We start from the raw sequence: 24,351 nt of genomic DNA, 5'->3' as shown, positions 1-24,351 counted from the left end.
ATTACCGATAGCTCAAAAATCTAAAACTAACACAGGGTACCTGTTATTTGTCGCTGCTACTGTTGAAATAAGTTCTGCTTTACAAAAACAAAATAGGTAAATTCTTGCAGATTCTTCATTTTAGACTGAATCAGAATAAAAGAGTCAACCTAATTTTCTGAATAGCAACAAAGTGCCAAAAGCTCAAGCAGACACAGGTACCATTATTCCACAAGGAACAATTTCATACATGTTGCCTCTGTTTTGTTCTCATAGTAACAAGATCATTTGTAAACACATCTCTGTGTAAAAGGAGCCTGATCAATCAAAAGATTCTGCTGGCTAATCTTTCAATGTAGTCAAACAGCATGATTTCATTACATGAGAATATGCACATTGTCAATTCACTCTTATATTCCACATTTAATAGAAAAATAGACATTTTTATCTACTTTAATATTTTAGATCATTAAAATACCTTGAGGTCTAAGTTAAAAATCAGTGAAATCTTAAATTTGAAGTATCATTAATATATTACCATTTCCCAAACTGTCCCCTAATCAATTTCATGTCAGTTCAATTATAAATACCCTTATATAAATAAAAGCAGTCTCTAGTAAAGCTAATCACATAAAATACAGTCTCCATCACAGAAATACAGATGCCAACAAGCGAATTTTGTCTTATGCCTGACTTATGTTAAAAGCAAGAAACTCAATTTTCAAAAGATTCACCATTGTAAGATAACATTTTTCGGTATATAAGAACTATGCTGCATATTTCAAACCTAGTGGTCAAAAGGGATTATGACACTTGAAGCACACTGTCATTAGGGGATGTTGGTAAATCCCTTTCACTTCACAATGAAAATGCACAGTTCTCATCTGGTACCATGATTTCTTAGTGTTCCACAGGAATTCAGAATTATTTCATTCTGAATAATGAAAATGCTATCCATTTTACTCACGGGGTGGGCATTTCTGTCTTGATAAACTATCTGGCCTATATTCTAAAAATCAAAACCAATCTACTCATTACACAATCTACTTGGTTAAAATTTTGCTTTGGCACTCTTATAATATGAAAAGGCACAAGACAATCACAAATTCTAACATATATGTGATATAACTATATATATGTATGTAGATATAATATCTATGCACATATTTGAAATAACCTGATTTGCTCAAGGACAAATATCACCAAATATTACTATAACACCAGAGGAAATGTTTCTAATAAAGTTAAATTGCCTTTTTCTAGGAGGACAGATCATTGCAAATTTAATTAAAATGGATCTTATTAATATTTCAAGTAATTTCTGGGCTTGATTATGCACTACAGAAGAAACAACTGTACTGAAGAGAAAAATCAATAGCCCTTGACTAGGGCTCTGAGTATGCTAGAAAAATACAGTTCTCTTGTGACTTACCCACGTCTAGCCTTCGGGGGTGGGGGAGAGCACCAATATTAATTGGGAAGTAAACTGAATTATGTTTAAAATGGCAAAGAAGTAAGGAGGAAAATCAGTTCAAATTTTCCATTACAATGAAAGTACCGGAAACCAACCTTTTCATGTTCATTTAAGGCCTAAGTAACTGTGCTGAGAATAAGGCTTTTGCAATGTCAGTTACACACAGTTTCCTGTGCGAATTCTAAGCCATTACAGGTGTCTTAAACCCTCCAGTGAAACCTATCTACTATCAAGGGATGCCTCCGGTCCCCTCAAAGCCATCCCCACTGGCCCCTATCCCCACGTATTACTGCCCATCTCCTCCGAGTGTCTTTATTAAGGACCGTCTCTCCTCTCTGCACTTCCGAGGTTAAAGTGCTCACTTTTCCTCGGCGTAGCATGTAAAAGCTTTCCCATTAGAGAGGACTAGTGTCTGCAGTCCTTTTTAGTTAGATGCTTTCAAGTCGGAGAGGAGAGGAACCACTTGAAGAAAACCCTCCTCCCCCCCTTCCCCACTGGAGCCACATCCCTGAAGGACAACACCAAAGGGACACTTCCTGACCTTCTATCCCCTAGCCCAATTTCGGCTGGGAGGGTTGGGGTCGCATTTTCTCATGTCCTCTGCTGCACTGGATGTGTTATGTAAGAGGGACAGGACGCGGGAGGCACATGCGTATAAAGCGCACCGATCTGTGATAACAGCTGGAGTGGCAGAGCTGATCTGGAGTCACCCCCACCAAATACGACAGACACCACACACACATCACCCCCCCCGCCCCCACCCCACCCACCCCACCCCCACACACAGAGCAGCGTTTTCCTGTCTCACCCCTGCCAGTACCAGACGCACAGAAGGGAAAGGCTGGGGGAGGGGTGAAGGGAGGTGAGAGAGAAGGAGGAGCAGCGGCAGCACATCTGCTTTGATAGCGGCCGGCAGAGCCGCCGCGGCAGAGAGCCCCTAGTTAACCCCCTTCCTGTGGCTGCACCACGTCATGGAACATTCCCGGAACGGGCCAACGTTCCACCCACTTCAGGGAACAGACATAAAGGCGCAGACCCAGCTCCCCACAGTGCACAGCCCAAACACACATGTCCCTTCCCGGTCCCCGGGCAGACGCACAGACCAACACGCATGCAAACCGCCCCCACCCGTCTCCGAGCGCCCCTGGCCAGCCCGCCGCGCCGGGAGCCGCTCCGCGGCCGGTGCACCCGCAAAGCCAGGGCGCCTCCTCCTGAACCTTCCATCGAGACAGTCCCCTCCTTCCTTGCTTCCTTCCTTCTCTCCTTCCTTCCTTCCCGGCTCGGGAGGAGAAAGGAGTCGCCGAAATGCCAACAGCCGGCGCCTTCACTGCCCTCGTTCGGCCTTAGGCCGGCGGCCCGGTCCTCGTGCCTCCCGCCCGCCCCCGACCCGCGCCGCGCGGCCCCCTCCCCCGCTACCTGACGACGGGCGGCCAGCTGCCGCGGCAGCCGCAGCGGTGGCCGGGCGGTGCGCGCCGGTGCACGTCCCTCATTAGTAACCAGGCACATTCCTGCCTCCAGCGCTCCCGCGCCGCCCCCTCCCCCCAGGACATTACGCAAAGCAGCCACCCCTCATCTGCATAGATCCTCGGCCAGGGTATTCCCCGCATTTCCCAACGCGCCGGACCCCCCCACCTGAGGTCTCCCCCATCCCCGCCCCCTCCGACCCTCACCCTCGCGCCGCAGACCAGGGGCCGAGGGCGCGCGCCGGGAGGGGCTATGGGGTCCGGCAGCGGCGATTTCGCTGTAAAGTGAAACGAGCTGCTAATGCTAAGGGAGGCAGGAAAAACACCGCGCCGAGGCCACTTACCGAGCCGAGGAACCTAGATTCCCGCCGCTCTGCTCACCCGAATGGTTGGTCCGCCCTCCGCTCACCCCAAGGCTGCACCCAGCACCCCAAAGTCGAGACGTGTAGGAATATGATTAACGAGCCGGGAGACCCTCCAAGTTGCTCCGGGCTCCCAGGAGCTTCAACGTCCAAGACACAACTTGGCGGAGACTTGTGCCACAGTCACCGAGGATGTTTCTGCGGAGACCCTCCTCCGGCGGGGAGAGACAGCGCTCGGCGGCGCCCCGCTTGCCTCCTCTCCACCCCCCTCACCTCCAGCCCGCCTCCCGCCGGCCGCCCGCCTCTGGGCCTCGAGCCCCTAGGGCGGCTGTCAGCTCCCGGCCGCCGCCGGGTGACAGGAGCCGGAGGAGGGCGCGACGCGGCGGCCCAAGCCCGAGCGGGCGAGGGGGATCCTCGCAGCAGCAGCAGCAGCAGCGGCGGCCGCTCACCTGGAAAGTCACCGCTGAGAAGGAGGAGGAGAAGGAGGAGGAAGAGGAGGGAGAGGAGGAGGGGGAGGAAACCCCCCTGGTGCCCTTGTTCTCGCTGCCGCGGCGGCCGCTCCTCGCCAAGGCTGAGCGTGTCTGGTGGGGGGTGTCTGGTAGCATTTCCTTAAGGACAGAGGGAGGGAGGGCGGGCACGGAGGGAGGGAAGCGATCCCGACCGCCTGCCCAGGCTCCTCTTTCCTTTATTTATTTTTCTGACACTGTACGGAGATGGTCCCGGGACAGAGGCCGCCGGGCTCGGGAGGGAGCCGCGAGGCCCGGGCCGCAGCAGTCTGCGTGCGGGAGCCGCAGCGGCCGCCTCCCCTCCCGGTCTGTGGACGCACGGGGTTATTCCTGGCAGCGCCTCCCCGAACAGAAGTTACTAGGAGGAGTGCGCGGCGAGGGCGGGCGGGGGGAGAGGCGGAGGGAGGGAGGAAGAGGGAGAGACTCAGCCAGCGACGTCATCGGATCCCCCAGCGCGTCCCAGGGAGGGAGGCCGAACCAGAAAAACCAGTCTGGAGCCGGCGAGCGGAGAGGGTTGTGCGGCGCGACGGGGGAGGGAAGCGACCGGGAAGTCAAGGCCCGGCCCCGCTGCAGCCGCGCTCCCGCTCGCTCGGATCCAGGGATCTCCCCAGAGAGCCAGTCTCTACTTGTCATGCAAAAAAACTTGGGCGTCTCTAGGAGCCTGAGAATTTCCTTTAGGGATGCGGAAACCTCCTCCCTCCCACCCCCATCTTCCCATTTCCCAGATCTTTCCTCGTCTTTAAGACAAAGAGAATTATAGAGTAATTCGTATTGTCTTTAATTAGAATTGTCTTTATGATTTTTGTCCGGGTTCCTCCGATCTCTTTTCTCTCTGTGGTCCCGCCTCTATGCAACATTAATGCTATCGGTCAAAAAATAAAATAAAATCATATTGTAGGTCCTGGCTGCGTTTCTGGAGCTTTGCAGTGTTTTACTAGCACTTTCCGGGCCCCTGCGGAAGCACGAACTTTTCACGCGCTCGAAATGCCCCAGTTGCCTTCGCTGGGGTCACTCACCAGGGCGCCCTGGGCGCACCCAGCTCGGGGATCGCGGCCCGCCCTCGCCGGGGTATTCAAATCGGTTTGGGCAGCTGCGAGAGAGGAGCAGCTGCCGGTTTCCTGGTGGCAGTGCTGAGACCTGTGGCGAGCGGCCGCCTCCAGTCTGCTAGCTTCCCTTCCTCCGAAGGGACGCGAGTGAAATCACACCCAGCGCGGGGACAGCGGGGACGGGGGACGGGGGAATCCCAGGCGAGTGGGGGCCGGGGCCCTGGGCTTCCTCCCCGGCCCGGCAACACCCGGGGGACACCGGGGCTCCCTCGAGCCGTTACCCTGCCTGTGTGGACTTGTGTGCACCCTTAGGGGAGGTTCCCAGGCGGCCGCGGTGGCAGGAGCGCGGCGAAAGGCTGGCCACCGGGCCGGGCGTACTCTCAGAGCGCCTCCTCCGGGTGGTCTGCGGGCCGGGAAAGGAACGTGCGCCACCCCTCCCGGGCGCCCCAGCGGCCGAGCAGAGCCGACTGCCCCGGCGCCGCGGGCCCGAGAGGCCCTCCCCGCCCCCCGTCCGCGCCGCCGCCCTGCCCCGGGCGGAGTAAACAAGAGACGCGCAAGATTTGACCTGGCGCGACCCGGATTTCTGGCCGGGGTTCCCCCTGAGCAGGTGACTCCGTGGGAGGGGTGGAAATGAGTCTCTGGAATTCCGGGCCAAAGACATTAACTGTGGTTCTGCTTTTAAGGCAGGTATTTCACCGACAACTGCGGAATGTTTTGCGTCTCAAGTTTCAGATTTCGCGGAAAGGGACCAAATGTCAAGGCATATCAAATATTCCCTTCCCTTTTCATTAAAAGAGAGTGCATTTAAAAGGAGGACAGCCCTTTAATGACTGCGAGAATGGTACTGCTGGTTTCGTTTTTGCTTTGTTTTGTTTTTCATTTCGACCTATAATCAGTGTATTTCTGAGGTCCTCGTGCAATGGCGACATTACCTTTAACGACTCTACAAAATATAGCGGTGATACTTTCTATTTTAACCTTTTTTTTTTCCAAAGGAGAAAAAACTGAAAGATTTGAAATAAGTTTCACTGTGTCCTTAGAGATTGATCTCATTTAAATTCAGGGCCTACTTCCATTTAAGCGACTTCTCCTTTCATTGTATAAGTTCTTTAATATTTAGCCTTTCTTGACTTAACTTGAAGCACTTAATAAAAACTCCCCTAATCATCATTTTCTCTTAAATGTATGCCATTGCATTTTCAAACATCCATTTAAAACGCAAAATGTGATTTTCAAGATGTTTTTTCACTTCCAAACCCACCTGCTACATATTCCCAGAGCCCATTTTATTTAATTGCTTAATAGAGAAGATTAAGCAGTTTCTTTAAGAATCCAATTTCCCTTCAGCACACACAACAGCAGCTGCCCAAGCTCCCAGAAGCTGAGCAAGGAAAGTAGCTGGCAGTGCTTTTCTTCAGGAGAATGAACGTCAGTTGAAATCTTAAATGCCTCTTTAAAGGACTAGATTAAGTACTATAATGTGAATATTAGGCTACTTAGATAATTGGTTAAAATACTTAAAAAAAAAAAGAAAAAGCTAATAGACATCAGTTTTGGTGACCTGAGAGGACTCTTTTTTTTTTTTTTTTGGCTTTTTGCTATTTCTTTGGGCCGCTCCCACCGGCCTACACCAGAGCCACAGCAACGCGGGATCCGAGCCGCGTCTGCAACCTACACCACCGCTCACAGCAACGCTGGATCGTTAACCCACTGAGCAAGGGCAGGGACCGAACCCGCAACCTCATGGTTCCTAGTCGGATTCGTTAACCACTGCGCCACGACGGGAACTCCCCTGAGAGGACTCTTAAAGATGATTTTTAGTCAAACTTTGATTCTTATTACCTTGTTCCAAAAATTGTCAAGCACTAAGGAAGTTAGCCTGAACTGAGTTGAAGCACAAGGAAAAATACTTATGAATATTGTAAACTAGGTGGCATCCCCTCTACTGGGAAAAATCACTGTCCTTAAGTAAAGGCATCACTGTCTTTAGCCGTTAATGCTGAGACATGTCTGTCCAGTTTTTATATTTATGGGCAATATTGTAATGGAAAAACTCCTCTCCCCAGAAAACTTCTGAAGACAAAACCAAAACTGGCTCTGGTAAACTGTGCACTCAGCTCTAAGAAGCTCTGTGGAAAGTGAGGTTGGCTGGGGCATAGCTGACCCTGCCTGGGCACCCGTATAGAGCATCACAACCAGGTAGGAACTTTATTTTCATTACTTTTCATTGCTTCTTTATTAGTTCTCAGTTTCAAAAGAAAGTAAAATCTGCTAATCTGGATTATGAGATATTAAGAAGGTAAAATAATTAATGTCCACAAGGCAGTATGGCATTTTTTTCCATGTCAGAAACCAACTTTCATTCAGAAAATAGGTGTTGAGAATCTACTATGCTCCGAAGATACTTAAGATACATCAGTGCACACATCAAAGATTCCTGCTTTCCTGGAGCTTGTATTCTAGTTGCCGGTGAGGGGGTGGGGGTGGAGGTAGATGGATAAAGAACAGGATATAAAAGAGCCATAAGAAATAAATGATAGAGAACTTTGGAAGATAAAAAGAGTTGCAGGGGAAAAACAGAAAAATAGGGTAAAGGATATGGGTGGGGCAGGAGGTGTTGTGTTTCTGTATCAGGTAGGAAGGTCAGACTAGGACTCATTGAGACGTGACATTTATGCCAAGGCTTGAAGGAAATGAGTAAAGAACTTTTGGTAGAGTTCAAGCTAAGATAAAAGCTCTAAGACCAGAGCAGGCCTGGCATGTTTGTAGACCTTAAGAAAAACCATGTGGCTGAAATAGAAGGTGACACCCAATGAACAGAGCAGCCTCCTGGGCTCCTGTAAGGGCTTTTCTCACACAGGGCAGGCTTATGGCCATTGCCACCCAATCCCCCTGAATCTGAATCTTTGTGAGGCCCAGGAATCTGCATTTTTACAGATAATGCTGTTGATACCTACACATTCTAAAGCTCAAGACCTGAAGTTCCCATTGTGGCTCGGCGGAAACAAATCCGACGAGGAACCATGAGGTTGTGGGTTCGATTCCTGGCCTCGCTCGATGGGTTAAGTATCCGGTGTTGCTGTGAGCTGTGGTGCAGGTCGCAGATGTACTCAGATCTGGCATTGCTGTGGCTGTGGTGTAGGCCAGCAGCTACAGCTCCGATTAGACCCCTAGCCTGGGAACCTCCATATGTGGTGGGTGTGGCCCTAAAAAAGGACAAAAAGATAAAATAAAAATAAAGCTCAAGACCTACTGCTGCAGAGCACAGAGGCAATATATCCAGGTGGGAGAACTGGATATGGGATCCATTTACATAAAGCACATTTCAGTAGTCTGAGCTAGTGAAACTAGCTCTTTATGGATGCCCACAGCAGAGCTTTATCCTAAGGAAGACAAGTTCAAGGGTCTTCTCACAGAAACCCTTCTTAAAAAATAAAGAACAAAAGTCAAATTAGGAAACAGTAGTAGAAGTAAGATTGTCCAGGGTAACTGAAGCCCAAAGGCCCCTTAGATATAGGGGAACAGAGGCTTACTATGTGTCATTAATAATTTAATAACATCACACTAACCCTTCCCCATCTACTCTCTTCCATTGCCTCCAGACACTCCAAACTAAATTACAGTGGAAAATCCTCCACCTGATGTTTGTTGCTTGGGGTTCAGGCTTTGCATGCATAGAAACCTTCCATTACAAGCCAAAGACAAGTAGCCAGCTCTTAATATCCTAAGCTCTTAGTAAGTCATTAACTGCTTATGAGAGATTAATTTATTAAATTGCCTGTCCAGAGTGACAGCTAGCTTAGGACTCAAACTAATTTATCTTGATGAAGCACAAAATGAGGGTGATGTGAAAAGGCTGGGAGGGGGTTAGTGAGACAGAGAGGTCAAAGCTTGAGCAGGACAGCTGTGGAGTATCCTAGAAGTCTGGGAAGAGGACAGACTAAAGGGGAAAGGGTCTGGAAAGATGAAGTGAGAGGGAGGCAAAGCAGAGCAAGGTCTTTGGCACCCGCTGAGGAAGCCTCTGCTCAGGGCTGGTGGAGAGGGTGTCGTGATGGTCTGGGTTTCTCAAGCAGAAGTGAGGTGGGTGGCGCTGTCAGCCCAGAGTCCCCTCCCACTCTGACCTTGAGCTCCAGGGAGATTTGCCTTCCCTCTCTAGGCCACCACTTCCTCATCCAAACAGCAAGGGGATCCCCTTCTGGCCACAGATTCTGCAATTGGAACTCCTGGCAATACAGGAGGGTCAAAGAAAAGGAGCAGGAAGAGAGGGGAGCAGAAAGGAGAAAAATTGTAGAGTGAGCCTATCAAAGACCTTCACATTCCTCCCAAGTTCCTGAGCAGTTTTTGAGGGCAAAAACCAGCTCCGTTCTAGTTTTAAAGAAACTGATGTGTATGTGAGGATGGATTAAATAATGGGTAAGGATGAGGGGACAGAGATTTTGAATTAAGCCTATGTTGTATAAATTCAATGTTCTATATGCCCAGATATGAGTTTCTTCCCATTTCAGTCTTAAAACATTGTAGAGGGAAAAAGTGTTTTCTTGAATTTATCCAATGAAGTCTTTTATGGGTATCTAAATTCTTACATTTCTGGGACTTCTGAGAATAGTGACCTGACCCCAAGCTATCTGCTGATCAGCTCCGTCCCTCTTTTATATAGCTTAGAATCTGAGTTAAGAGGAGAGGCGGGGGAAAAGTCACATCGTTGTCACAAAGCTTGTGTAGTGATTCAGGAGCAGGGAAATTTTACGTAAAATAAAGTAGCTTGTTAAAAGCATTATGTCAAAGAGAAAATGTGCTAGTAGAGGATATTATCTAAGACCCAGAGAAGAATGCTGTCAGCAATGAAGGAGATACTGAAATTACTTAGAAGTTTAGCAGGGGCGGGTTCATTGAGCTGTTACTGCCATAACAGCACAGTACAAGGTGTAACTGCTGAGATGGTCCCACGCAGCCATCAGTGTGCATGATGAGCTCCAACCACAGAGAGTGGAGTGTGTCATTGCCGTACATGTTGTGTAAGAGAAGGAAGAAATCCATAATCATTTGGAAAGATTTCCGTGAGAGAAAATTAAAATCCTTTTTCAAGTATTTTGTACTCAAGAGAGTTAAGATTCCATTATTTGAAAACTCCACTTATATAAATGAGGCCGTTCTCTGGAGTTCTCATTGTGGCACAGTGGAATAAATCCTACTAGTATCCATGAGGATGCGGTTTCAGTCCCTGGCCCAGCTCAACGGGTTAAGGACCGGCGTTACCGTGAACTGCGGTGTAGGTCACAGGTGCAGCTTGGCTCTGGCGTTGCTGTGGCTGTGGTGTCGGCCGGTAGCTGTAGCTCTAATTCAACTCCTAGCCTTGGAACTTCCATGTGCCATGGATGCGGCCCTAAAAAGCAAAAATAAATAAATAAGGCCATTCTCATTGATTTTCATAGAGCATAGCAATATTAGAAAGTTAATTATTTGTTTTATAGCTTTCAAGAAAAGATTTGTATAAAGAAACCACTTGTTCGGTATGTCGTTTTCCACTGGCAGGCTTGCATATGCAGATGATATGTCAAAATGCTCTCTCCCAGAAAACCAACATCTATCATGTCTGCCTAGTACCCTGTAACTTTATCTGTCTATTCTAATCATTTCTCCTGATCCAAATTGGGGAATCCTCAACCAGCAGAGACTATGCCAGTCATGAATTAGAGTGAATAAATACTCTGAATTTTAAAGTTAGTATATTGCACCTGCCTTCCTATCTTTTCCCAACCACTGTGTGCAAGCCATGGCATAGCCTTAGCTAAATGAAATCTCATTTAATGAGACAGATAGGCTCATAGTTAAAACAGATCCATAGTAGAATAACAATATGTGGCTTTGGAAAAGCAGCCTGTTCTGCTGTTGATCTTAAGTCTGTCCTTTAAGGCAATAATTATTTTCCAACATTCAAAGATTTTGTGCTGGGCATCACAGCTGACTGGCCAAGCACCAAGCTTACCAGGTGCCATGCGTGTAGACTAGGTCTTGATGAACTGATGCAACTGTTAGTACTATTTTTAAATTTAGGTACACAAAATGAACAAATTGTAAGTGTATAACTAGATCACTTTTTACATGGATGTGTGTGCCTTTGTGTAACCATTACCCTGATCAGGTGGAGAATATTTTTAAGACTCCAAAATGCTCCCTTGTGGCCCTTCCCGGTTAATATACCACCAATGTAATCAGCATTCTAACTTGGAGCTCCGTAGATTAGTTTTTGAGTGAAGACATCTATCCTCTATCCATCTATGTATTCCTTTGTTCCAAAATTAATGTATCAGGTGCCTATGTGCTGGGTACTGTTTCGTAGCTGGAGATCTGGGGTAAACAACGCAGATGAGGCCTCTGGGCTCTGTGGGGCTCACGTTCTGGTTGGGGAACTGATAATGGACAAATTGACAAGACAGTTCAACATCGTGGAAAAAATCAGGAAGAATAAAACAAGGTAGTTGATAGGCAGTAAATAGGTCCAGAAATATTTGATGGGGGTGGGAAGTATCTGCAAGATTGACATTTGGGCTGAGAACTGACTGATGAAGACAGGGAAAAAGAGCCCCCGGAAGAGGGAACTGAAAGTGTTAAATCCCTAAGAAGAGAAGAAGCTCAGTGCCAAGAGGAACTGAAAGGCCAAGTGTGGCTGGACATGAAGCTGGGGAGTAGGGGAGAAAGTCGTGAGAGATGATGTAAGAGAGGCAACTGGGAACCAGAGGAAAATTCCTTTATGGGGCAAGTGACTTGAAAAAAAGGAGGTAGACATTGGAAATTATATATATATATAGTCTATGAATTAATGTTTAAAACTTTTCCAATAAAGAACCTTCAGTAAATAAGTAGTGGCTGCTAGATATGACTTGCAACTGGGTGGCAGGTCGGCAAGGAAAGAATTCCAAAGCAGAGGGCTTTCTGAAAGCATAATTATACATACTGAATATAACAAAAGGAAAATAGTTTTTAAGGTAGCAAATCCTAAGGAGAATTTGGATAATGTGGGTGCTATTCTTCACATTTTTCTATGGCTAATTAGAGAGAACTGGGAAACACACAATGCTGCCCACAGCCCTGCCAACCCATTATGGGCACTTCTAATTTCAGATAAATGAAGCCCTTGGTTACCACCCCCAGCTTGTCTCAGAACATGCATTGTGTTATCAGAGTAGATGAGTAAAAATAATAGCCTTCTGAATGTCTGTAAAGGGTACCTTTCCCTTATTAGAGGATACTTAAGTTCAAATCACATCTCCATGTTAATGAAACAACTCCCAAATTCACTTTGCTCTTGAAAATCTAATTTTTCAATTTTTACCCTTTACACAGAAAATGTGATATTTGGTTGAGTAGCTTAGAAAACCAACATTTTCATGTGCATACAACTAGAAAAAATTAGTGATTATGTAAAATCTCAAGTATTTATTTATCTGTCTATATGCACCTTCTCTTCAGTAAATAATATGTATTTCTCACTTTAAAAAGCATTTTTAATAATATGTATTGATCTAACTACATAGAAACTCAAACATATGCTGAAAACAAATAGCCAATTGTCACCTTTAAAACATCCTTTATTTAAAAAAACCATGATGTTATTAAAAAACAAAAACTGAAATGTACATAATGGAAATTTTAAATTTCATCATCATGGTGAAATGTAAGGACAGAAAAAAATCAACAACTTACAATTGAGTTTAAGTTCTCAGTAAGAGATTTCATCACTAGGTCATTGCATTTATATAAATAAAATGGCAGTATTTACAGAATGACCCCCCAAACCTAAACCTAAATGAAAGCAGAAATGGAGGAAACTTACATGAATTTTAAATATCAAAATGTCTGAAAACATAAAACTGTACGGTTGAAATTTTTATTGTCATGGAGAGTTGGTTTTATGTGGAACAAACTGAAATATTCGTACTGGTTTGGGTACTTCGGAACTTAGAAGAGGCTGCCATTCATTTTAGCTTATTTCTTCAATCATTCCAGGATGCCATGTACCACTTCCTCCCTCATGAGTCCTCACAAGCCCAGAGACTAACATGCTTCTGCTTTTGGCCCAAGTAGGAGGGGAGCTGGTCCAGAGGAAAGCACGGAGGAAAGGTGGTCTCATTCAGAAGGCCGTCTTCTGGTATTGTTAGGACCTTTAGTGAAAGACCCAAGTCCAAATCTCCAAACCCTCATTTACCTGATGGTAATTTGCAGAAGTACCTTAACATCTCTAAGAGCCTATTCTCCTGCCAAATGGGGACAGTAGCTATTTTTTTCCATGTTACTGCAACAGCTAAGTGGCATAGAGTAAGAACTTAATAGGTGCTGGTCGTCTGTATAAATATCTGCAGTTTGGCCACTAACTTCTTATGTGACTCTGAACAAGACATTAATCTCTGGGCCTAAGTATTACCCTTTGTAAACTGAGAGTTGAACAAGGTGAGCCCTAAGTTTCCTTTCAATTCCGAAATTCTGTAATTCTAACTATCTATGTGACCTCGGTTTCCTCCTTTTTACAATGGGCATACATATAAGAGCACCTACCTCACAGAATTTTTGAGAGGATAAAAAGAATTAAGACAGGTAGAAATTCTTAGAACATTGCCTGGCACATACAAGTTAGCATGATGGGCTTGATGATGGTGACTCCATTGGTAAATAGTGTGGGAGCTCTAAAACCCTTAGTACTGGGTTGATTATATTATCTCTTCTTTCCAAAGTCAATGCCAGAATGACTAGGTTTTATCCTCTGAAGGTTCTTCAAGACTTAACTCATTCATTTCTCAGAAAGAAAGATGGAGATTCCCAGTGTACCTGGTCTGCTTACATCTTCATTTTTTCTTTTGGTTGATAACAACGTTTTAAAAAATTGATTGGCTCGTGGATCACTGCCTTCTCTTTTGGTGAATCTGAATATGAGCAGTTTTTGTGAGCATTTTTGTTCAAAAACAGTGTAGCACCAAAAGCCTACCCCTGTGATCAAAGCTCACTAAATTTACTTGGAGAGGTTATTGCTTCAAATTATTTTAAATAAAACATGTATTCATTAAATAACTCAAGCCTGCTAATGTTTAATTGGCACTTGAAGAAAAGTTTTGATTTATCCAGAACGGTGATTTACATAGGTCACTTCCTCACTCTCCCTAAGCTTTTTGTGAAATGCTTCACACAATTAAATAAGCCAGTTAAGCCAAATGAACCGGTGAGTGCATTACAAATAGCAACCAAAATTATACTTCAGATGTTAACTGGTTTGTCCTGATTTAATAATGAATTACATCATTTGACAAATGAGATAAGACCTTCACCTTTAGCTTACTGATCCAAACTCCTAATAGTTGAAATGTATTATTACCATCTGGTGTCTGGCCTCTGAAATGCTTGAATGATGTCTACCTCATTTCAAGCAGTCAGGGCTTGTCTGCCAAAAAAGCTCTCTCCTAAGTGTCTTGATTGGCAGGCCCACTGAGAAGGCTAAGGACCCAATGAACCATGGAGACACAGTTCAAACTCTGTAAAAGTTTCCTCTAGTTCAAGGCAGACTCATTTTCGTAATTTGTGTTGCAAAGAAATTGTCACTGTCACCCACCGTTGTTTTTATTTTGAAGCTCAATCTTGAAAGGATGAAATTCCTGCACTTTTTAAGAATGTTTGGGCCCCTTTTAAGCTATTAGGTACCCTTCACCAGATGCAATCTTTTTAGTGCCGTTCATCCTCAGGTGCAATAATCTGAGAGTGCTGTAGAGCCTGGGGTTTTAACTCAGTGAAGCCACACAAACCTGGCTGTTCTTTATTGTTCTTCATATTGTTCTAGGTCCTGGGAAAAGGCAGGATGAGTCTTACTGCTTTCAAAATATATAATAAGGAAGGAAGGATAGAGTAAACACTCAGAGAATCATAGCCAGTAACACAGATGCAAGTGAAAGTCGGTGATAAACAGAATGGCACAGATTATAAGTGCCATCAGTTCCTTGGGATGTATAAAAGTGCACGTAAAAGGGTAAAATTTGGAGTTTTCCTATGGCACAGAGTGTTAAGGATCTGGTGTTGTCAGTATAGCAGCTTGGATAGCTGCTGTCATGAGTTCAATCCCTAACCAGAACTTCTGCATGCCAAGAGTGTGGTGAAATAAATAAATGAATCTTCTTTTACAGAAGAGTAAAATTTAGGAAAACAATCAGAAATGAAATGCAAATAACAAGATAAAGAGTGACCCTAGAGTAGGAAAGTCTCTGTCTTGGTACATTTGAGTAGTGTGGAAATACCAAGCCTGGGCAAAACAGGAGTTTCCAATAATAGTGAATGCAGCATTCATTACTAGATGTATGCAAAAGATAGTTAATATTAAGTCCCATTGGTCTCTGGGGAGGCTGTTAGAGAGGTTAAATAATCGGCCCATAATCAGCCAGCCAGCAGGTGAAAGCAGAGTTTCAAGTCCCGGGGCAAGAGGCTCGAGACGCCTCACAAATGCACGTAGTAACCACATCCCCCTTTGGTTGACTCTCCCGAAGTGATCACACATTTGAGAGTGAATAATACGAGCAACTGGCATAATTGCTCAAGCCTGAGCAGTTGTCATAAACCAAGACAAGTCTAGGGCTCACTGAGATGTATGGTCTCCCTCTCTCTTCATCTCTCTGTTCCCGGCCATCTACCTGATAGCTCGTGTTTCTGGCCAGTTGCTGATTTCTTGGACTAAATTGATGAAAGTCTTATCATTCTAGGAAGTTCTTCCATTTTCAGAGTGCCCACAAAGAAACAAGTCCAATCAAATAAATTATTGACAGTGGAATTTCAAGTAGAGATAATGAGAACTGTTTCAAAACAACACTATTTTCCTGGCATCTGTCCAACCACATCTCTCCTCTGAGACGCGGCCAGCTGGGGGTTAAGCATTATTGGTCAGCAGGATAGATGTATCAGTGGGTTCGCAGGTAAGCACTGTTAAATTAACGAGGCAGAGATGAAAGATGTTCTGGACCAGGGGTTGAGCACAACCCAGACCTCTATTAGAGTTTCACATCCAGTTCAGAACTCATTAGCAAAAGAAGAAATATGTAAATTTGGAGAACATTCCGAAGAGACTGAAGACTAAAACAAAATTATAAATATGTTCACATATTTAAAGCTACCAACATGTAATGTGTTTCAGTAAAATGGTGTATGGCCTCAACTTGGCCAAGTTCGCAAATGTCTGATAGATACAGAGACTGACAGATTGTCAAATGCCTCTGTACCATTTGTATAAAATTTAAGTTAAAACTCTTTTCAGTCACAAGTACATGGGATACTTAAATTGGTATTCTCCCTGTCTTGCCTTTATTTTAATTTTTCGGCCATTTTAAATTCCATTTTTATTTGTGTAAAAAAAAAAAAAGATGTCTATGAGCAAAATTAATGGAAAAAAGGAAAAGAAGGGAGGGGATAAAATAAATACTAAAGGAGGAAATGGGAGCAAGGAAAAACACCAACACATAGAAATATAAAAATATTCCAGCCAGGCTCAGAGAACCAGCATCCCTGGCAGCAAGTGTTGTGGACATCGGAACTGGTTGCTAAGGGAGGTGAGGGACTCCTGCTTTCCCAGAAGTACTTAAAAATAAGGTCACATCTGTTGGGATGGAATAATGGTACTGCCTGACTAGACAGCTTCTCAAGCAAACCTATAGTCTGGTAATTCTATGGTTTCTAGTTCTGATTGTGAAAAGTAATAAATAACTTCAGTTTACCTAGCAAACTGGCACTTACAATGCCTGTCGTTTTAATTGCATTATAAAACTGTTTTCATCAGGGTTAGCCATGCAAAGGTAGGTAACTAAATTACTTAGGATATAGTTGAATTTATGTCAAAAGCACTAAAGCGTCTCCATTTATAATATTTTGCCCAAATATTATGAAACCAGGAAGGTACTGAGTTCCTTACAAAGGAACTTCGAAATAAGGCAGTGTACAGAATCCTGTATTCAGTTTTTAATTTTAACTGAGTAACACTTGGATCCAGGAGGGTCAAAGTTATAGGAGGGCTGGATTATATAAACCTTCTTAAAAATTAGGGTCTTCCAGGCCAGTATCCCAAGAAGTAAAAGGTTATTTGTTCCCAGGAGAGAATTTAGGTTTTGATCTGGAGTATCTGTACTGCCTCCCCCCCGCCACTCGCTGATATTTTGCTTTATACTAAACTATCAGATTATTTGCCTTTACTCCATTTCATTGCACATATACTTGTTAAGCTCCTACTTTTTGTCAGACACTTTGCCAAGAATACGAAGAGAAAAAGATCATAGCCCCTGACCTTGAAGAACACACAATCTAAAAACAGCGATTGGGTTCAGGTAGAGTGGGGGCCTTACACTAGTGTAATTTTAGATCTGCATTTTAATAAAATGAATACAAAATTACAAATACAAAATTAAGAATAATAGTATTTCAGAGAGAAAGATATCACAACAAATTAGTTTTGAAATTATGACAAATTCCAAAAACGTCATAAAATCTAGTGGAAAAACTAGATTTTTTTTATTATTTAATTGCCTGATGTCACATCTGTAATTCTATTCGTTCCATATTTTGGTTGCATATTGTTGATCACATGACAAGAATTTTGTTTTATCTTGTCATGGTCATGACATGACACAGAAAGAATAGAAGAATAAACAGTCATTCTTCTGGTATGCTTGATCAAAATTTGTTTTCTTTCTGGTTCACAACTGATTCATAATTAAAAGTAAATATTCAGAATTGTTGTCAGGTAGAGAAAACCTCAATCAAGTTTCTTTTGTACATAAGCTGTAAGAGCTATAAGATTTCAGGGGACTGCAAATTTTCTGGTGTATAAATAATTTTAAATACCCTTTTAATTGATGATACTTGAATCAAGTAGTGTCCTTTTTGTAATGCCATATATATATGTATATATATGTATATATGTGTGTATATATATGCATATATATATATGAATATATATGTATATATGTGTGCATATATATATATGAATATATATGTATATATGTGTGTATATATGTATATATATACACTTTTTTTTTTTTTAAGGCTGCACCATTGGCATATGGAGGTTCCCAGGCTAGGGGCTGAATCGGAGCTGTGGCTGCTGGCCTACACCACAGCCACAGAAATGCAGGATCTGAGCTGTGTCTGTGACCTACACCATAGCTCACTGCAACGCTGGATGCTTAACCCACTGAGCAAGGCCAGGGATCGAACCTGCGTCTTCATGGATGCTAGTCAGATTCGTTAGCCACTGAGCCACGATGGGAACTCCATAATTTACTTCTTGATGTCAAAATAATTTCTATTGACTATATCATTCAGTTTTATTTATTCCATTAATTTTGATCTGGATTTTTTTCCCTTAGTGCTTTAATAAATTAATTCATGGGTGACAAAAGAAGTACTCTTTCTATATGTCCATATTAGAATTTTTTTTGGGGGGGTTTGTTTTGTTATATATTTATTTATTTATTTATTTTGCTTTTTAGGGCCGCACCTGCGGCATATGGAGGTTCCCAGGCTAGGGGTCCAATCAGAGCTGTAGCCACTGGCCTATGCCACAGCCACAGCAACACAGGATCCGAGCTGAGTCTGCAACCTACACCACAGCTCAAGACAATGCCCGGATCCTTGATCCACTGAGCGAGGCCAGGGATCAAACCCACAACCTCATGGTTCCTAGTTGGGTTCGTTTCCGCTGCGTTTCCGGGAACTCTGATTTGTTTTATTTTTTAATTGAAAAGTTCCAAAACACCTGTCAAAATTGCAGTTAAAATGAAGTATTTATACTTTTGTCATCTTTTTGAGTAATCTTTTTTGTGTCTGTTTTTCTCTTCCATGCCTTTGAAAATATATTTTATTGTCATTATGTTGTAATGGATCACTTCGCAAGACCTGAGCAGCTTTACTGTTGGCAAACAATGTTGTTACCCTTAGACTCTTGAAAGAAATATTCTTGTTGGCATTTTTTTAAAGTGGATGGATAATTACCATTCAATAAAATGCACAGGTCATGGTGTTTAACTCAGTGAGTTTCAAATAAACCCCTGCAGCCACCACCTAAAACAAGAGAAAGAATATCTCCACCACTCCAGGAAATTCCCTTTGTCTCTCTTTTTTTTTTTAATCAATTTTCCCCTCCCCATCCATCCTGACACTCAGAGAAACTACTTTCTGATTTCTATCACCATGATATATTTTGCCTGCCCTTGGACTTTATATATATTAGATCATACTGTATGTGGTCTGTGTCTGTCTTATTTTCCTCAGCATAGTGATTTTGAGACTCAACCATGTTGTTGCGTGTCCTGGTAACTTGCTCTGTGTTATTAGCTAATATCATTCCATTGGATAAATATCCGCAATTTGTCCATTCATTCTCCCATTGACAGACATTTGGCTCCATTCCAATTTGGGGCCATTATAAATAAGGTTGCTTTGAACATTCTTTGTGTAGACATAATATGTTTTCCTTTCTCTTGAGTAAATACCTGAGCATAGAATTACTGGGTCCCAGGGTAGAAGCCTGTTTAACTTTATTAGAAACATGGCTTAAGTATTTAAAACATTCCATCTACAAAGAAAACACAAAAACAAAACAAGTAATTGCTGCATAGTTCCAAAGTGGTCAGTGAATTGGGGTTCTGTAAAGGCAGCTCTTCCTCCACCTGTTCTGCTCCCCTATGGCTTCTTATCCATCAGCATTCACTGGTCCAGCCCTGCAGAATGACTTGCTGTTCAGTGAGTTGTGTGACTTGGTCTCTTCCATGTAGGTCTCCCTATAAGGTACTTCCTGTGGGTCTGGCTGCTCTTCTCTTCTCCTTATCTGCCCTATCTATCCTTAAAGACTTGACTTAGTTATTTTCGTCTCTGGAAGGCCTTTATACCACCCTTCTCCAACCTTTCCACCATCACTATCAAGGCTGGATGCAGGGGCCCTCCTTGGTGCTCACATAGAAACTGCATTTTCCCTTGTAAATGGAAAAATTGGTTATTTTTTTTCCCTCTGGTTATTTATCTGTTTCCACCACTAAACATAAGCTGCCAAGGGAAGAGTCTTGAGTACCATCAGAATCTAATATCTGGCAAAGTTCTTCACCCAGAGTAGCACTCAACAAGTATTAGTTGAGTCAATGAAGAAATGCTTGAATAGGATTAATGTTGTTGTTGGGGGTGGAGAAGTTTCTTTATACCTGTGTGATATTCAGGTAGAAATAGGCAGTTGGCAGAATAGGTCTAGAGTGTGAGTATTGAGCGTATGGTTTAGGCAGGAGGTGGGCTGGAGTATAGATAACAGGAACACCTGGTACTCTCAGTCATAATGTATGTAGGTAAGAGTTGAAAGTTTGGGACTGGATGAGACCATCAGGGAACAGGTGCCATTTTTAAAAGTAATTGACAGTGAAAATAGGGGGCCCAATTGTGCTAGATTTGGGGGCAAACAGGAAGAAAGGAGGGAAGTGCAAACTGCATGGACAACTAACTCAAGAAATTTGGTGCTAGGGAGTTCCTGTCGTGGCGCAGTGGTTAACGAATCCGACTAGGAACCATGAGGTTGCGGGTTCAGTCCCTGCCCTTGCTCAGTGGGTTAACGATCCGGCGTTGCCGTGAGCTGTGGTGTAGGTTGCAGACGCGGTTCGGATCCTGCGTTGCTGTGGCTCTGGTGTAGGCCGGTGGCTGCAGCTCCGATTCAGCCCCTAGCCTGGGAACCTCCATATGCCGCGGGAGCAGCCCAAGAAATAGCAAAAAAAGACAAAAAAAAAAGAAATTTGGTGCTAGGATATCAAGTAGAGCAATTAAGATAATATCCTAACAAATAAATGAGATTGCATAGTGTTATGCTCTTTTCACTTTTGTTTTTAATTAGTTCAAAAAAGAGAAGCCAATTGAACCTATTTTCAAATTGAAGGACCAGAGTCATTGGAGAGATGGTATTATTTTGAAATATGATAGCAGATAAGAAAATCTTAGTTTGCATATAGTTTTTGCTGAGGTCTCATCCTTTACATCATGATTTTTTCCCCATCTTTAATGACCATATTTTCATTTCAAGGAGTTGATTAGAATTGGAGGTCAAAAGTATTTGGGTGGATTACCACAGAAGCCTTTACCCATAATGAGTGGAACTGAGAGAAGGCTGTATAAGAGGCTTGGGTATCCACCAGGAGCGCCATGTGCTTCATCTGTTGCTTGTCTTAGAGCTCTCATAATGCTAAGAGAGACCATCTCATCATGGATTCTAGATAATGACATTTTAGAACTGGAAATACACTTAGAGACCATTTTGCCCAGCATTTTTGGTCGGGACACAGCTTAGACATCATATCTTCTGAAAATTCCTCAGGATGTGAAGAAGTACACCTTTTAAAAAAGTCGTAGGAAAATTTTATATCATCCTCTTGCAGTTTCATAACATTTATTATTAAATATACATGTTAAAGCTCCTGAGAAGTTCTGCAGTAAGTAAACCTATTCAATTTTGACTCATAAGGTGGTTTTCAATCTCATCAGAACAGGAATCCCTTATGCCCATGTTTTGTGAACACCCGTAAGGCATCTCATAGGACCTACCTTGAGAATCAGTAGCCTGCTGTAATTCTGTAATTCAGACGGAAGTCTCGTTCAATATTTTCATCTCCTTGTTTCAGCTAATTAAATGTAGGAGCTTAAAACAATATTATTATCTTGGTTGACTGGGCTAATTTGGGTAGTTCTTCTGTTCCATGTAATGTTAGCAAAGCCTTGCAATTATCTGTGGCTTGACTTGGCTAGAATACTCAAGATGGCCCACTGTGATGCCTTGATAAGGATGGACAAAAGGCTGAACTTACCTTTGGATGCTGCAATGGTTGGGTTTCTCTCTGTCTAGTCTCAGGACCTCTAACTATTTACATGTGTTTACCACATGATGTCCACTTAAGGTGTCTTCAAAGGGTAAGAAGACAACGTGCATAGTGGCTCAGGGCTCCCAAATTATATCATCAGAATAACCTTAGGCCTTCTTAAGGTTTAGGCACAGAGCTAGTACTGTATCACTTTCATCATGTTCAATTGGTTAAAGTGGTCATAGAGCCAGATCAAATTCAAGGGGAACAGAAATAAACTACCACTCCATGGTGCTGACAAAATATTGCAGCCATATTTAATCCACTATCCTTCTCATGGACTTTCGTCATCTTGTGAAATAAGGAACCTGTTCGCTGACACTGGAAAAGTCCCCAGATAAGCTTCTTGGCATCACAGAGATGGCTGAGATCCATTGACGTCTTTCCTGATATCCAGGATCAATGGGTTAGGCAAATGACCAGTAGGACCCAGATTCAGCATATCAAGCAGGGGGAAGTTTGAAAGACTCTCACCAGGGCTAATAGTCTAAACCAGAGGTCAACAAACTACTTCCTTTTGGCCAGATCCACTCACTGGCTGTTTTTGTAAATAAAGTTTTGATGGATCGCTGCCATCTCCATTCATTTATGTATTGTCTATGGCTGCTTCTGTGCTGGAAGGTCAGAAATGAGTACTTGTGACAGTGACAATCTGGTCTGCTAAGCCTAAAATATTTGCTATCCAGCCCTTTGTGTAAAGAGTTGGTCACCCCCTGGTCTAGACTGTGTGAGCATTACAAAATGACAGTTACATTACCATGAGATGACTCTATCCATATATCTTAATCAATTCTAGCTGCAGCAACAAAATTATCATGGACTGGATGGCTTAAAAAGCAGAAATTTATTTTCAGTTTTGGAGGCTGGGAAGTCCAAGATCAAGCTGCTGCCTGATTCAGTTCCTGACTCCATCCTCTTCCTGGTTTGCAGAAGGATGTCTTCTTACTATGGCCTCACATGGCAGAGAGAGAGAGAGATCATCACTTTTGTGTCTTTTCTTATAAAAGCACTAACCTCTTTCATGAGGGCTGTACTCCCTGATTGCCTCCCAAAGACTCATATCTCCAAATACCATCACATTGGGAATTAGGGCTTCAACATGTGAGTTGGTGCCGGGGTGGGAGTGGGATGGGGGGATACAAACCTCCAGTCCATACCATCGTTTATTAGGAAATGTAGAATATTAGCAGACTGTCAAACACTTTTCATGGGTACAGGTATTTTGTGATGTCACATGCTTTCAGTAGTTCATTATGTGTCCAGGCTAATTGTATTTTATTTTTTTATTACTTCACCTGTTGATAAACATTTAAGTCTTTGTGGGTTTTTATTATTACAAATAAAGCTTCTATGAACATTCATGTACAAGTGTTTGAAAGGATATATGCTGTTATTTCTTTTGGGTAAATACTTAGGAGTAAAATGTCTGGATCATGTGGTAGGTGTGTATTTAACTTCTTAAGAAATTATCAAAATGTTTTCCAAATATTTTACATTCCCATTAGCAGTTTATGAGAATTCTCATTCTGCCACATTTTTGCCAGCACTTGGTAGGGTCAGTACTTTAATTTTAACCATTGTAATATGTGAATAGTAGTATCCTATTGTGGTTTTAGCTTGCATTTCTCTAATGACTAATGATGTTTAGCATCTTTTCATATGCTGATTAGCTGTAAAATGAGAATGTTGGACCATTTACAAAAATTGAGTTGTTTATTTCTTATCGTTGAGTTTTGAGTGTTCTTTAAATATTCTAGATAGAATTTTTATCAGATATCTGATTTACAGTTATTTTCTTCCTGTCTATGTCTTGTCTTTCGTTATCCTTTGATGAAGTTCAGCATTTCCTTTTTTTTTTTCTTTTAGGAATAATGCTTTTTGTTGTCTAAGATATCTAAGAAATCTTTGCCAAATCTATAGTCACAAAAATTTCCATTTATGTTTTCTTCTGGAAGTGTAATAGTTTTAGATTTTACATTTACATCTATGATGTATTTTATTTTTTTAACTTTTTTTTTCACCTGTATAGCATGGGGACCAAGTTACATTTACATGTATACATAATTTTTCCTCCCATTGTTGTGTTGCAATGTAAGTATCTAGACATAGTTCTCAGGAGTTCCCGTCGTGGTGCAGTGGTTAACGAATCTGACTAGGAACCTTGAGGTTCGGGTTCGATCCCTGGCCTTGCTCAGTGGGTTAAGGATCTGGCGTTGCCATGAACTCTGGTGTAGGTCGCAGACGTGCCTCAGATCCCATGTTGCTGTGGCTCGGGTGTAGGCCGGTGGCTACAGCTACGATTAGACCCCTAGCCTGGGAACCTCCATATGCCGTGGAAACAGCTCAAGAAAACGCAAAAAAAAGAGACAAAAATAAAAATAGACATAGTTCTGAATGCTACATGGCAGGATCTCATTGTAAATCCATTCCAAGAGCAATAGTTTGCACTATGATGTATTTTAAATTATTTTTTAAATAAAATACAAGATAGTGATCCAAGTTTAATTTCTTTTTTGGTAGGTGAATGTCCACTTCTTCCAAAAACATTTTGAAAAAGGTTATTGTTTTCACTAGATTGCGTTTGCCCCATCGTCAAAGATCGGTTGTCTATATTTGGTCT

The 24,351-nt window shown here is 42.9% G+C and overlaps 2 protein-coding genes and 1 long non-coding RNA gene across 7 annotated transcripts in view; 2 read left to right on the top strand and 1 right to left on the bottom strand.

Annotated features, from left to right (window-relative positions):
• Positions 1 to 3,472, bottom strand: part of HIVEP2 (HIVEP zinc finger 2) — a 196,715-nt gene extending 193,243 nt beyond the window's left edge. For 3 of the 4 annotated variants that reach the window (XM_047770061.1, XM_047770063.1, XM_047770065.1), the window contains exon 1: positions 3,261 to 3,472. The gene's annotated coding sequence lies outside the window, so the exon portion shown is untranslated. Of the gene's footprint in view, positions 1 to 2,869; positions 2,993 to 3,260 lie in introns of those variants that run through there. The other variant, XM_047770060.1, reaches the window with a different exon arrangement.
• On the top strand, positions 2,425 to 4,146 carry LOC125120613 (translation initiation factor IF-2-like). The gene is made up of 3 exons (XM_047769123.1): positions 2,425 to 2,920; positions 2,972 to 3,734; positions 3,951 to 4,146. The coding sequence occupies exons 1-3, from the start codon at positions 2,425 to 2,427 to the stop codon at positions 4,144 to 4,146; spliced, it is 1,455 nt and encodes a 484-aa protein (XP_047625079.1).
• A 51-nt stretch (positions 4,147 to 4,197) lies between these two features.
• On the top strand, positions 4,198 to 22,942 carry LOC125121601 (uncharacterized). Of its 2 annotated transcripts, XR_007133508.1 has the most exons (4): positions 4,198 to 5,437; positions 5,514 to 5,671; positions 6,897 to 7,029; positions 22,528 to 22,942. It is a non-coding gene; the product is annotated as an uncharacterized LOC125121601 (long non-coding RNA). The 2 variants fall into 2 exon arrangements; XR_007133507.1 differs by having other exon boundaries at positions 4,198 to 5,671.
• The last annotated feature ends 1,409 nt before the right edge of the window (positions 22,943 to 24,351 follow it).

Source organism: Phacochoerus africanus, chromosome 2 (genome assembly GCF_016906955.1).
Source record: "Phacochoerus africanus isolate WHEZ1 chromosome 2, ROS_Pafr_v1, whole genome shotgun sequence".
In the NCBI taxonomy this organism is placed as follows: domain Eukaryota; kingdom Metazoa; phylum Chordata; class Mammalia; order Artiodactyla; family Suidae; genus Phacochoerus; species Phacochoerus africanus.
This window is presented reverse-complemented; position numbering and strand designations above follow the sequence as displayed.